Source organism: Telopea speciosissima, chromosome 10, assembly GCF_018873765.1.
Source record: "Telopea speciosissima isolate NSW1024214 ecotype Mountain lineage chromosome 10, Tspe_v1, whole genome shotgun sequence".
Lineage (NCBI taxonomy): Eukaryota > Viridiplantae > Streptophyta > Magnoliopsida > Proteales > Proteaceae > Telopea > Telopea speciosissima.
In genome coordinates this window covers 45,085,832-45,099,362 of record NC_057925.1, presented here as the reverse complement: position 1 = coordinate 45,099,362, position 13,531 = coordinate 45,085,832, and the positions used below count along the sequence as shown (strand labels likewise).

The 13,531-nt window shown below is 40.0% G+C and overlaps 2 protein-coding genes across 2 annotated transcripts; both read left to right on the top strand.

Moving 5' to 3' along the window:
* Positions 1-6,416: 6,416 nt before the first annotated feature.
* Positions 6,417-8,879, top strand: LOC122643631 (disease resistance protein At4g27190-like). Its single transcript, XM_043837238.1, has one exon. The coding sequence runs from the start codon at positions 6,417-6,419 to the stop codon at positions 8,877-8,879; it is 2,463 nt and encodes an 820-aa protein (XP_043693173.1).
* A 30-nt stretch (positions 8,880-8,909) lies between these two features.
* LOC122643630 (probable disease resistance protein RF9) lies at positions 8,910-10,359 on the top strand. The gene is made up of 3 exons (XM_043837237.1): positions 8,910-9,471; positions 9,697-10,149; positions 10,214-10,359. The coding sequence occupies exons 1-3, from the start codon at positions 8,922-8,924 to the stop codon at positions 10,357-10,359; spliced, it is 1,149 nt and encodes a 382-aa protein (XP_043693172.1). The 5' UTR covers positions 8,910-8,921.
* Positions 10,360-13,531: the final 3,172 nt, after the last annotated feature.

The window sequence follows — 13,531 nt, the reverse complement described above, 5'->3', positions numbered from 1 at the left end:
AAGGCTTACCAGAAATCTGACTAGGTGCAAGACTTGGAGTAGGAACAGATGTCAATTGAGTAGGATTAGTGGTGGTGGTCTCTTTGTACAGAGGGCCGTCCAGAGGAAAATCAGTTCCCCGAATGTACACATTTTCCTTTGTCTGTTGTTGCTGTCCCACTTCTTGTTCGTGACTTGTAACTCCATCTTCAAATTCAACAGAAACATCCTCTATAGTAGGTATCTCAATGTCTAGAGGCGCAATCAGCGGAACCTCTGCACCACTTATAATCTCCCCCTGCAGAGGTTCCTGTTGTTTAAAGTAAGCCTCAGACTCCCGGAACACTACATCCATAGTGACAAATACTTTTCGGGTAGGAGGATGATAGTACTTATACCCCTTCTGGGTAGCAGCCGTGTACATGGTGATTCCTGGCAAACACAACACAACCAAATACTTTGGGGGACACAACCAAAAGTCGATTTCCCACAGAGCACATCCAATGGGCAGCAGCCATCCAAAACACGGGATGGAAGGCAATTGATAAGATATGTGGCTGTAAGGACAACATCACCCCAAAAACGAGGGGGAACAGCCATAGTGAACATAAGAGAACGAGCAACCTCCAAAAGATGTCGGTTCTTGCGTTCAGCCACCCCGTTTTGAGCAAGAGTGTCAACACAAAAGGTTTGATGAATGATCCCATGGCTGTCCAAATATGACCGACAAGCACCATCCATATACTCCTTCCCATTATCTGATCGGAGAATCTTCACCTTGGCATCAAACTATGTCTCAACCATCCTATGAAACAAAGTAAAACATGTGAAAACATCACTTTTACTATGCATCAAATATACCCAAGTCGTCCGGCTGAAATAGTCAATAAAAGTGACAAACCATCGAAACCCAGAGCTAGAGACACAACGAGCAGGGCCCCACACATCAGAATGTATCAAACCAAAAGGATGCAAGCTTCTATTATCAGAAATTGAAAAAATGCTTCTAGTTTGCTTTGCCAAAGTGCAAGCATCACAAGAAAAATTATGTTTATTACATCTTTTCACTAGACTAGGAAATAAAGTCAACAAAACACCAATCGGAGGATGGCCCAAATGATGATGCCAATTATTCAATTTAAAAAGTGCAGAATCAAAATCAGAAGATGCAAGCTGAGATGTCAAAGCTGCCCGTGAACCGTCAAGCACATACAGACTACCAACCACCTTACTAGATGCAATCGTACTGTCCGTTGCCTAGTCCTGAAATAAACAATTGGTTGGAAAAATGTTACCTTGTAGTTTAAATCCCTAGTTATGCTACTAATGGAAACCAAATTAGTAGTGAACTGCGGAACATGTAACACAGATGAAAGGGTAAGACAGGAAGAACACTGTACAGATCCCTTTCCCGATATAGGAGAAAGAGATCCATCAACAACACGAACCTTACTCTAACCAGATAAAGGAAAATATGTGGAATAAAAAGAGGAGCCGGTCATATGGTCTGTTGCCTCTAAGTCAATTTCCTAAGAATCGGGCATGATTGAGGTGCAATTCCCACCAAATGAAATACCTGTGGATGAAGGTGTATTGTGAGTAGTAGGCAGAGACAAAGCCGAGGCAGCCATGGAAGGAGATACGGATGCCGAAGAAGATGTGTCCAAACGAGTCACCATATCTCGTAGATTTTGCAAATCCGATCAGGCTGGTCCTCAGTAGTGGCCTGATGAACACGGGTGCTATTGGACCGATTGGAACCACCCCTCCCACGCCCGTGAGTATCTACTGGGTGACCATGAAGCTTCCAACAACGGTCCTTCGTATGCCATTCCTCCCACAGTGATCACATTTGATGGGAGGGCGATCACCAGATGTCCGATCAGTACTGGCAGATTGAGAAGAGCCCCCATGGGAAGACTGTGAACTAGAAATAAGAGCCAAGCGCTCTTGAGTAGCAGGGTGAACCATGGCGGTACGTCGACTGTCCTCAGCAGAAAGAATCGCATAGGCCTGCTGTTCAAGAGTTGGGAGAGGTTCGCGATTTAAAATATTCGACCGGATATGATCAAACTCAATATTCAAGCCGACCAAGAAATCAAAGACGCGTAAACCATCCTCCCACTTCCTATAGGCCGTGGCGTCAACAGCAGTGGTTGCAGTGAAGGTGCCCAGAAAATCCAAATGCTGCCACATCGTACACATGGTATTGTAATATTGAGAAAGTGTCAACTCCAGCTGTTTTTTAGAGTGGATTTTTTGACGTAGTTCATAGCACTGGGCAGCGTTCCCAACCTGGGAATAAGTATTTTTGGCTGTCTTCCATATTTTCACAGCCAAATCAAGAAGAAGGTATCGCCCAGCAATTTCTTGGCCCATGGAATTAACCAGATATGACATGACCAAAAAATTAAAATTCATCCCGCACTCTTGTGCAGAACCAGTCTCAGTAGAACCAATAGCAAACAAACATGATCGAGATCACATAAGATAATTGCTGTCATTTAACTTGATGGTGTTCACCGGAAATGGAATAAAGTCACGGTGCGACGAACCATCAGAACCAGAAGAGGCAAAAGTGATCTCTGAAACGTCAGGCATGTTGGCTGGGAAAAAAAATTGCAGAATCCAAAGACAAGGTCTCCAAAAAAAATTTAGATCATAAGGAGGGAAAAAAAGGACCCTCAGTAGCAGTCAACTCACCACCAAGGGTGGGGAAAAAGTAACGGCAAGGGAAGAGAGAGCCTCCCGCGAGAAAAAAGGAAGGGCGAGAGGCTGCGGGGGCTGGCGGCGGTGGCGGAAAAGGGTGGGAGGCCCGGCGGTGGCGGAAAAGGGTGGTGGGAGGCCCTGCGGAGCTGGCGGTGGTTGCGGAAGAGGGTGGGAGACCCTATGGGTGCTGGCGGTGGTGGCAGAAGAGGTCGAGAGACCCTGAGGGGTTTGGTGGAAGGAAGAGGAGAGCTGGGGGTGGCGGCGGAGGGCTAGCAGAAGGTGGAGGAGGCTGGCTGTGGTGGCTGGTCTTAGGTCAGAATCGTGAAGGAGAAGAGAGAGAGAAGAAAAGAAAAAAAAGGAAAAAATTTTAATTCCCATATTCCCGGAATATTTTTGGCTCTGATACCATGTGGAATTCCGTGAATACTGGCTTGAGTCAGAGTGACTACAAACATCTTTATTTATAATAAAGAGAAGAACATTCTGGAATGAGTACAAGGACAGAAATACCCTTATGACTATTCTACCCCTGAACCCATATTACAACAATGAATAATGAGATGCAGTGTTATTTTCTTTGACAACAACATTAGCACTTGGAGGAGTAGGAACAACCTCAGTAGCTCGGCTTTGCAGAATGACTTCCTGATTATTAAGAATGCCAAGGAAGTCATCCAAAGCAATAGGTTCAAGACGTGAGGTAATAGAAGTGACAAACCCATCATACTCAGGACCAAGTCCATGCAAGAGACTGAGAAACAGCTGACTATCAGTAACTGGTTGTGCAGTAGCGGCAAAATGAGTAGCTAAGGTCTTTGCTTTCTGAACATATTCAGCAATAGAGAGACTCCCTTTCTTCAATGACCGAAGCTGAAACTTGAGTTGCATAACACGAACTTGAGAATGGGAAGCAAAGTACTTTGCAAGAGCTGTCCATACTTCATGAGAAGTATTGAGACCAATGACAACGGAAAATACGGACTCTGTGAGTGTAGAAAGGAGACAACAGAGCAGCATTTGATCTTGTTGTTGCCAGGTGACATACTCAGGATTGATTGTCGATTGCGGAGTTGCAGCAGGGTTAGCGTCAATGGGAACAACAGGTAGAATCTGGGATGGGCAGGGAAAAGAGCTATCCACATATTTCAAGTAACCATGAAGATGAAATAGTGGCAAAAATTGTGCTCTCCACAAGAGATAATTATTCTTATCGAGTTTGATTTGGAGTAAATGAGAGATGTTGCCTCCAAAACCAAATGGGGTTGAAGCAGAAACAGCAACAGGTGTAGTGGTTAGTGAGGACGAAGATGACATAGACATGGCTGGATTGAATTCTGAGAACCAGAAGAAAAGATAGGATAGAGTAACTGCTAGTAGATTAGCTGGCGACTGATACCATGATAGAGTCTGAGATTTGTTGAATTTTGAATTCTCTCTTCTTCACCGTTTTGGTGTTTCTGAGGTTTTGGATTTATAATAAATCTTTACAAGATGTTACACGTAACTTGGTTGTTACACAGGATAAAAGATAAACACAGCAGCTGTTAGCTACAACTTAGAAGATAGCTGTTGAGAGGATTTCTCGCTTGAGGACTCCTTGTGTGAGTGATCTTGAGATCTTGTAATCGTTAAGTGGTTACGCTTTCATTTTGAACCGATTGGTACCCTTGAACCGAACCAACTTACTCAAATACTAAAAGAACCCATTATATATAATTAACAATAAATAAATAATTTAACTCTAATTAATTTAAATGAAGTGCACCATTTCAATTTAATCATGATTTCCCCAAGAAAATTTTAACCACTCAAATACTATGCCATAAATAAGACAATTTGAATTTCTAAAATCTCACCTTCAGGTAGACACCTATCTCTAGGTTCTGCCAAAACCCGAACCCGCCAACACCCGACAATACCAATAAGTATTTTATAAGTCTAACTGGGTATAAGGGTATCACAACTTAATACTTGCTTCTTAGAATAGTTGCAACAACACTCTTGAATCTGCAACACATCCTGGAAGAGAGGTGTTTCAGTCCCGTACTTATCCCTTTATAAAAATCCAAAATTACTTTGTTGTTTTTTTCATTTGCTAAATTCATCCTCACACAATCCCTATCTTCACGGCCAGTTTTCACCATCCTACAATCAGAATCTGAGAAAACTGTATTTCACTAACTTTGTAGCCCCATGAGTCTTCTTTCATTTAACTTTGGAATCAACTCATTCCGAGTCATATACAGAGAGTTATGTTTATTTTCTCAAACTGGAGCAGTTTTAAAAAATCTTGAATCCAAGTTCAAGTTTATTGGAGCTTATTTCTATCACTCTCCCATCTGAGTCCGACAGCCTATCTTGAGGCTTGCATCAGGTCCCAAGTGATCTGGATGGTCCTATTGGTTATCTCATCTCTCCATGTGGCATTACTTTCTTCGTTCTTTCAGTTAATTTTTAAACCATAATTTGATTCATCAAAATTGAAACATCACCTATTTCATGTTACTTGTAGTTTAAAATTAAAACCTAGATATTAATGAGAATGAGAACCATGGCATTAAGAAGCTATTTAAAAAAAAATGCCCAAATTATCCCTTAAAAGGAAAAAGGATAACTTGAGTTTAGTTAAAACTAGTCCACAAGAATCTAAATAATGCATGTTCCAACGATAAAGAAAAATAATAAAAATTTGAGACCAGCTTGGCATTTGTCATCAATAGGAAATCTCAACAATTCCTAGTTAAAAGTATAAGACATTTCAAGTAGTTTTCACTATGAGTTTCAAAAAATGTGATTCATATTTTCTGGGGCGTCACTTTCTCTGAGAGAAAAGTAGCTAATGAGGTCCAGAGTTATTTTAACAACCAACATAAACATAAGCTACTTAGATTAAAGTCTTGCTGCCTTGTTTCATTATTTAGGAGGTGTGCAAAGAGGGAAATGCTTATAAATTAGAAAGCATTGCCTTTGGGCACAAAAAAATTATTCTTAAAATCAGTTACATTTGAGAGATCAACCAATTTGAAACTCCATTCAAACAAGAAAAACTATGGAGAAAAAGGTATCACTTTAATGCTTGTTAAAGAGATTATATTGCTGGTCTATATTCCTGATAGAGGGAACAAAGAGAAGTACCAAATTAGATGGACCAGAGACCCCTTTTTAAAAATTCTTTAGGATTTTTTATTTTTTATTGTCTTATAGTTACTTTATAATTCATCTCATATATGCATTGGGGAAAGAAAAATATAAAATAGTTGTTTAGTGAATTTTATACTTTTGTAGGAAAACATTTTAATATTAATTTGTGAGCATATCTATCATATAATAGGATTGGTTGCATATAGTTGTCTCTTGAAGAAAATAGTTTTCTTATTTTACCTATTTTTGGCACCCCATAGAATGTGTCATAAGTGCCAACTAAGGTAGGAAGAGGTGGGGTTGCCCCTAAATCAAAAAGTGTACAATGAAATGCCCAAATCAAAAGCAGTTTGTGCCCATCCGAAATTCTAACTGAATCATGTTTCAGACCAAAATAAATAAATAAGCAAAAGTAACAAAGCATGTTAAAATTTGTAGGACCATATAGATATTTTTCGCTAAATTGGAAGTCTCAATAATTCCAAGATGCAATAAATAAATGTGACATTTCCAGCTGTTTCCTATTCTTACTTTCTAGAGCTTATTTTCAGGGTTTGTAACCTCTCTGTTTATTTAAAGCTGCAACAATGGACATTGTTGTTGGAGTTGCCATTGGAGCCATCACTGAAGTGGTTAAGTATTTTGTTTCTCCTTTCACGCGTCGCATCAGTTATCTTGTTCATCACAAGAGAAATGCTAATGACCTTAGAAACCAAATAGCAAGACTCGGAAAAGTGAAAGAGGATGTACAAAGCTTTGTAAATGCAGCTCACATGAGAGGAGAAGTGATCAGAGTGGTGGTGGAAGGTTGGTTGATAAAAGTGAATCAAATGCAGTCTAAGGAGATGGAATTGCAGAATGCATTGGAAGAGAGCAAGGGATGCCTCCAAGGGGGTTGCTCAGGGCGTTATCAAGTAGGGAAAAATGCAAAACATATGATTGACGAAGTCAAAGAGCTCCTAAATGAAGGCGGAACATTTGCTGCTGTGTCAGATCCTTCTCCGCTTCCTCCCAGCATAGAATCCATGCAAACGCTAGATTTTCAAGAGTTTGGTTCCACCAAATCAGCCATGGACCAAATCATGAAGGCTTTGAAGGATGAGGATATTAACATGGTTGGTGTATATGGGATGGCAGGGGTTGGAAAGACAACCTTGATGAAAGAAGTTGCTAAAATTTTGAAAAAAGACGGGTTGTTTGATCAAGTTATGATGGTCACTGTGTCTCAAGACCCGGTCTTGACGAAGCTCCAAGGAGAAATTGCTGAGAACTTGGGGCTACCACTTACACAAGCGTCCCTATCTGTTAGAGCAAGATTTTTATTAGACAGCTTGAAGGAGAAACGAATCCTCCTAGTCTTAGATGATTTGTGGGAACAACTAAATTTACTAGAGGAGCTAGGAATTCCCTGTGGAAACAATTGCAAAGTAGTTCTCACAACAAGACGGCTCGAAGTGTGTAATCAAATGAAGACCCAATCCAATGTTGAAGTAAAAGTTCTATCAGAAGGAGATGCATGGGTTCTATTCAAATCTGTTGTTGGGGAGCGTATAGAGGAAGACAATATGCTATGTTCAGTGGCAAATCAAGTTGTTAGAGAATGTGGGGGTTTGCCCCTAATAGTCGTTGTAATTGGAAGTACACTGAGAGATAAGGATCTAAGTACATGGGAAGATGCGGCTAGCGAACTCAAGAAATCAAGTTCATCACCACCGGATATTGAAGGTCTGCATAAAAAAGTTTTTTGCCCCATAAAATGGAGTTATGACTTTCTTGATAATGATGCCACCAAATTTTGCTTCTTGCTTTGTTGTCTGTTTCCTGAAGACTCTATAATTTCTGAGGAGGATTTGCTTCCTTATGTGGTGGGGGAGAGGGTGTTTGGAAATATTCACACCCTTACGGAAGCAAGGAAAAGGTTGCACACGCAAATGGAAAGACTTAAGCGATCATGCTTATTATTAGATGATCATAAAAAGGAAGGATGTGTAAGAATGCATGATGTTATTCAGGATGTGTCGATTTGGATTGCATCCAGTGAAGGTCATGATTTTGTTGTAGTATCCGGTAGACCATTGACAAATTGGCCTGATGGGGAGACCCTAAGGAAATGCAAGCGACTTTCATTAATGCGATGTGAAATTAAGAAACTCCCCAATTGGCTTGATTGCTCTCAGCTGATGACCTTATCCTTGAGAGACAATAAGTGGTTGTGGGAAATCCCTGATGGATTTTTTCAAGGGATGATATCATTGAAGACTCTAGATCTGATCAACACATTTTATGTTTCAATACCATCTTCGTTGTCTTGCTTGACGAACCTTCGAGCGTTGCGTATTAGTGGAAATCAGGGGACTTTTGATGTATCGTTGCTTGGGAAGTTGAAGAACCTCGAAATACTTCACCTACCTCGATGCAGTGGATTACAATTACTGCCAGAAGAAATAGGAGAGCTCACAAATCTGAAGTTGTTGGATTTGTCAAATAATCAGAACTTGATTATTGCCCCGAATACTCTAATGAGGCTGTCTCTCTTGGAAGAACTTGATCTTAAGAAGAGCTTTCATGAGTGGGAGATAGAAGAAGACGACAGAATAAGAAGTAAGAATTGTTGCTTATACGAGGTTGGATCTTTGTCTGCTTTGACTAAACTAAAAATAAGGGCATCGAATATCAAATGTTTGTGTGCAAAGAATAATAATAATAATATCCCATTTCACTGGGAAAACCTGACATCCTTTGAAGTAATTGTTGGAATTAAGGATTGGAAGTATGTGCAACATGAAGTCAAGGCATGCGCCAGATGGGTGGTCTTTTCTGGAGCCATCATACCTAATTCACTTTCCGATTGGATGAGGTGGATCATCTTTTTGTTGGAACGAACAGAAGGGCTACAGCTCCAAGAGTGTCGTGGTCTTAAGTACGGTCTAAGCAGCCTAATTGGTGCAGATTCAGGAGCAGGAGCAAGGGCTTTGAATAACTTGCGGATTCTCTTTGTTAAGGATTGTGGTTATGTGGAATATCTTTTGAGTACTAATGTTGTTGATTAGGCAGAAGATCATCATCATCATCAAGAGGTTCTGCAAATCGCAATGATTTGCAGTTTGGAAGAGCTATACTTGTGGTCCCTACCAAGATTGAAGGCAATCTGCCAATATGGGTCTCTTCCAGTTCCAACAAGAGGAGGAGAATGCTTCTTCTTCAGCAACTTAAGATTCTTATATTTGAGAAATTGTTCCGATCTAATAAGTATAATACCCTCTGATCTGCTGGCAAAGCTACCAAATTTAGAAGAACTTGAGGTATTGGATTGTAATGGGGCGACTGAGGTATTTAACTCCAAGGGACTAATACTACTACTTGACGAAGAAGAAGAAGGGCATCATGAGCAGGCTACGCCAATATTGTCAAAATTAAATCGATTGGATCTACGAGGACTTCCTCTTTTAAGGACCATATGGGAGGGCGTTGTTTCTCCTTTAAGCCTCCCGAACCTAGAGAAGATACACGTAGAACACTTGGATGAATTGGATTTCATGTTCTCACTAGCCATGGCTCAGAGGCTTCAACAACTAAGGCTGCTTGAGATTGAGAAATGTCCTAAAATGGTGCAAATAATCTCATTATTAATGAAGGGAGAAGATAATGAGATTAATATTGCACAAATAAAAAGCTCATCATCAAGATTACGGCCAACTAGTCCTCCCATTTTTGGCAACCTAAGGCAACTACTCATCAAATCTTGTAATGGCTTGAAGCACATCCTACCAGCAATGAGTTTGGCCCAAGGTTGTTTCCTACAACTAGAAGAATTGGCAATTGCTGATTGCTCTGATCTAGAGGAAATAATAATTGTGAACGATGATCATGATATAGAAAAGGAGGCCATCATGTGCAAGGCAGTACTGTTTCCTCGACTAAGGAATCTATGGTTATACACACTGCCAAATCTCTCGACAGTGGTGAGCAAAGGGGTGTTACACAACCATGATTATTATTCTTACTGGCCTTTGTTGGAAACATTGACAGTTGGGGAATGCCCCAAATTGAAAAGGCTGCCCCCTGTGTGTCCACAAACGACCGCAACAGAACTGAGGGAAATTCATGTAGGAGAAAAATGGTTCAATGCTTTGGAGTGGGATGACCATACTGATGAAAAGTTGCACCTACAAGAAAGAGTCAAGGTAATTATTGAATTCTTAATATATTCTTTCACCTTTTCTTGCTTGTCTACTATACATATAGAATCATGTACATCCCTAAACAAGACATTTAATTTCTTTTATTTCTTGTTCCTCATCATGATCACATTTTATGAAGGTAAGATCATTGTCTTATAAACTGTTTTTGGTTTTTTTTTTTTAATTATCTTAACACAAAAAAGAATTCATATACTTAAGTGGAACCATCCAACAGGTCAGATTTTATGATGACGATGACTACAATGATGACAACGACGACGACAATGATGATGAATTAGATGAGAATCGATGGGTATGTTTATCCATAAAGCCTTCTTCTTTAGTTTAATTATCAATTGGGTCATGAAAAATGAAACGATTGTACATTTATTTTATCGTGTGAAGTCCATAGATGGAAAATCATTTTTTCCAACTTTACTCACCCTCCTCAAAATCTAATGACGCAGGCAATCAAATGTGGTCATGACAAGTCCCTTTTATTTATTTATTTTTGGTCTAAAAAGTGGGGATTGAATTCCCATTCATAAGGAAATAGCATTTGTCCAATACAACAACGAAAAAAGTTTTGGTCTGTGTATATGTATTTAGGGAGACCGTTCTTCGTGGGGGGAGCATGGCCCCTGCGTGCATGCGGGGGCCAATGAGAGGGGGGCGCAAAGGCATCTTAGGGGCAAAATTTCCGGCTTTCATAGGGGGCGGGGCAGACATTTCGCCCCACACTATGTCTAGACATGGACGGTACACTTCCCCACAGAGAACTTTTCTCCAAGTATTTATTAGTGTTCTTCTAGGTGGACCAATATCCCACTTTGCATCACAAAGCAGCTGCCTAGAAGAAATTCCTTTCTGGGTAATTTCAATGGACCTCCCCTGAAGGAATGGCCAAATACCAGGCACCTCCCCTGACACTTGAATTTGGACTCCCGCACCCCCTGCTGTTAACGGTGTCAGACCTCTAATACCACTCTCTAGTATAAATGTTAAAATGGTGACATAAGCAACTTAATGGATGAAACTACCCTTAAATAAAGTGTTTTAAGCTCCTTCGTTACTCGAGCTCATTCACCATCACTGAAGCAGAAACCTGCAGCTACTTCCTGACGACCGACGAGCTCATTCACTGGATAAAGAATTTATAAAAAAGAACAAAAATCAAAGCCCACCAAGATTACCTCCACCAATGCCTCTGAGTTTTGGGATACGCTGGTAAAGGGGCATCTGTCCACCCTCGAAACCTTTGTGAATACTAGAGCCAGACCTCAATTTCTGACCTCTCATCTCGAACCCACAACTGCCCCCTTGACCTGCAGGATGACCCCTCCCTTTCCTCTTATCCTTCTTTCTTGAGCCAGGCTGTGGCCCAAGATTGTCCAGCCGAAATCGAACATCAGAAGCTACTTCAGTAGCAGCAGATGTAGAAGAAGAAGCCCAGGTGAGAACTACTACTGATCTTCCTTCTCTCCTTTTATTATTTGGAATTTGAGTGTTCGAATCTGAGATGAGCTTGTTTTAAGGCTACTTGGATAGTTGGATTACCCTGTAAAGAAGAACAACCGTAATATTGTTATGGGGATTGGAAATTTGAAGAGTTTGGAATAAATGGTATTCTTACCTTGAATAGTGAAGAGAAGCGATGGAGGATAGAAACTCTGGTTGGTGAAGGCAACGAGAGGGAGAGAAGAGTAGCCATTGGAGAACTGGAGTTGAGCAAGCACTGCTCTCTGAAATGGATAGGGGGCTTGTTCCAAATTCCTAATCAGATAGGGCATCGATATCAGAGAGAAGAGAGACGAGAGGGAAACAATTGGATTATGGGTTTACAGTAATAAAGCATAGGGAATGATCATGAATGAGTTACCTATTATACTTGCTTGGAGTTGCAGGTCAAAAATAGACTGATTTGCAGGTCCGAGGATAATGAATTATCAGGTTTTCACACTAGGGTTTTTCTAGGTCCAAAACAGAGTGAGTTGCAGGTCCATTGGCGCTTCAGATTTCTTCTTCGAGCTTTGGTTTCAGCATATGAAGCTTCATCTTCATCAATGGCGTGAAGAATTTCTAGATTTTGCCTTCTCCCTCCCCCTTCTTCACTCGAGCTCTCTGCTAACAAGTTCTCTTTGTTAGCAGAAGAGAATGTATTCTCTTTTATTTTATATACAAGGGTAATATGGTCATTTCAACTTTTTATTTGACACCGTTAACAGCAGGGGGCACGGGAGTCCAAATTCAAGCGTCAGGGGAGGTGCCTGGTATTTGGCCATTCTTTAGGGGAGGTCCGTGGAAATTACCCTTCTTTTTTTCCCGGCCAAAATGTAATTTTTTTTGGCTTTAGGTAAAGGGTCAAGCTAAGTATTTGTACTAGCCATTGACAGTTTTGTGTCACTCAACCATGGAGTCTAATGAGCATTGGTTTGTGGATCTAAAGTAATATCTTTGATCTAGCCTCAAAACTTTCTCCAGATATATTGCACCTGTAACTTTTCACGCAATGAATTATAAAAGTATAGAGACCCATATTTTGATGGATGTAACTTAACTATTGCTAAAGAACATAAATAAGCTTGAACAAACAATCCTAACATTGTCATTTTTCTCTTTCTTATTGTGGATTATTTAATCAAGATTTAATCTTCAACAGAGCTTCATAAAAATCAATATTGACTGTGGTTTTATCTGGGGCTGTATTGCTGTTGTTGCAACACTTGCAAGAAATGCTAATGAGGTATTTTTCTTGCAGGATGTGGAGGTTTACTACATGCTAAAAAATTGCAGTACTTCAGAAGATAGTGATTAATAGACGGTTCAAAAGTTGGAGCTTGGATTTCTGTTTTATTTTTTGGATTGATCGTAACTATGTTGCTTGATGTCATCTTTTCTTATAATGTAATTACTCAAACCTGTAATTTAATTGATTTGGATAAGATCTTAAATGGCTAAGTAAGTTTATTAACAGTTGATAAGAAGCATAGTATGTATGAACACAGTTCATGTATTTTGTGTCTCAGTTATATGTAAATAATGTTATTGATTTTGATTAGAGCTTGTATTCTATGGTCACAAGTCCACTCTGTTTTTTCTTTATTCGGTCGAAAATTTTAAGATGTAGATGCTTATAACCTCCCCCTCTATGATGCCTAGAACAGATTCTTAAAGTCCTTCGTCGGATTTTCTTTCAGTTAAGAGGAGGCCGGACAAATTTTTGACTCTACAATTTTTGGGTCATCAATTGGCGGAAAACAAAGGAAATCAAACCATGACAGTCCTTCAAACTCTAGGATTCTGAAAATCAATTTGGCATTTAAATGTCCAAACAAAGCTTAAAATGTTCTTTATCAAGATCCACTAAAGAAGCTATTGCAATCATGCTCTATTTTTCGTTGTCCACAGGGTCCACCATAACCCTTTTGAACTGAAGGCTTCTAATCACTTTAAAGGGAAAAAAATAAAAGGAAAATAAACAACAGTTAGCTATTTAGAAAGAAAGTGAGTATATAGTACCA

Excerpts from the sequence above, each read along its gene's own strand:
- LOC122643631 (XM_043837238.1), top strand. The coding sequence starts at position 6,417 with ATGGACATTGTTGTTGGAGTTGCCATTGGAGCCATCACTGAAGTGGTT.
- LOC122643630 (XM_043837237.1), top strand. The coding sequence starts at position 8,922 with ATGATTTGCAGTTTGGAAGAGCTATACTTGTGGTCCCTACCAAGATTG. Across the intron at positions 9,472-9,696 it reads ATTATTAATGAAGGGAGAAG|ATGATATAGAAAAGGAGGCC; the intron begins ATAATGAGATTA and ends TGAACGATGATC. Across the intron at positions 10,150-10,213 it reads CATGATCACATTTTATGAAG|AATTCATATACTTAAGTGGA; the intron begins GTAAGATCATTG and ends AACACAAAAAAG.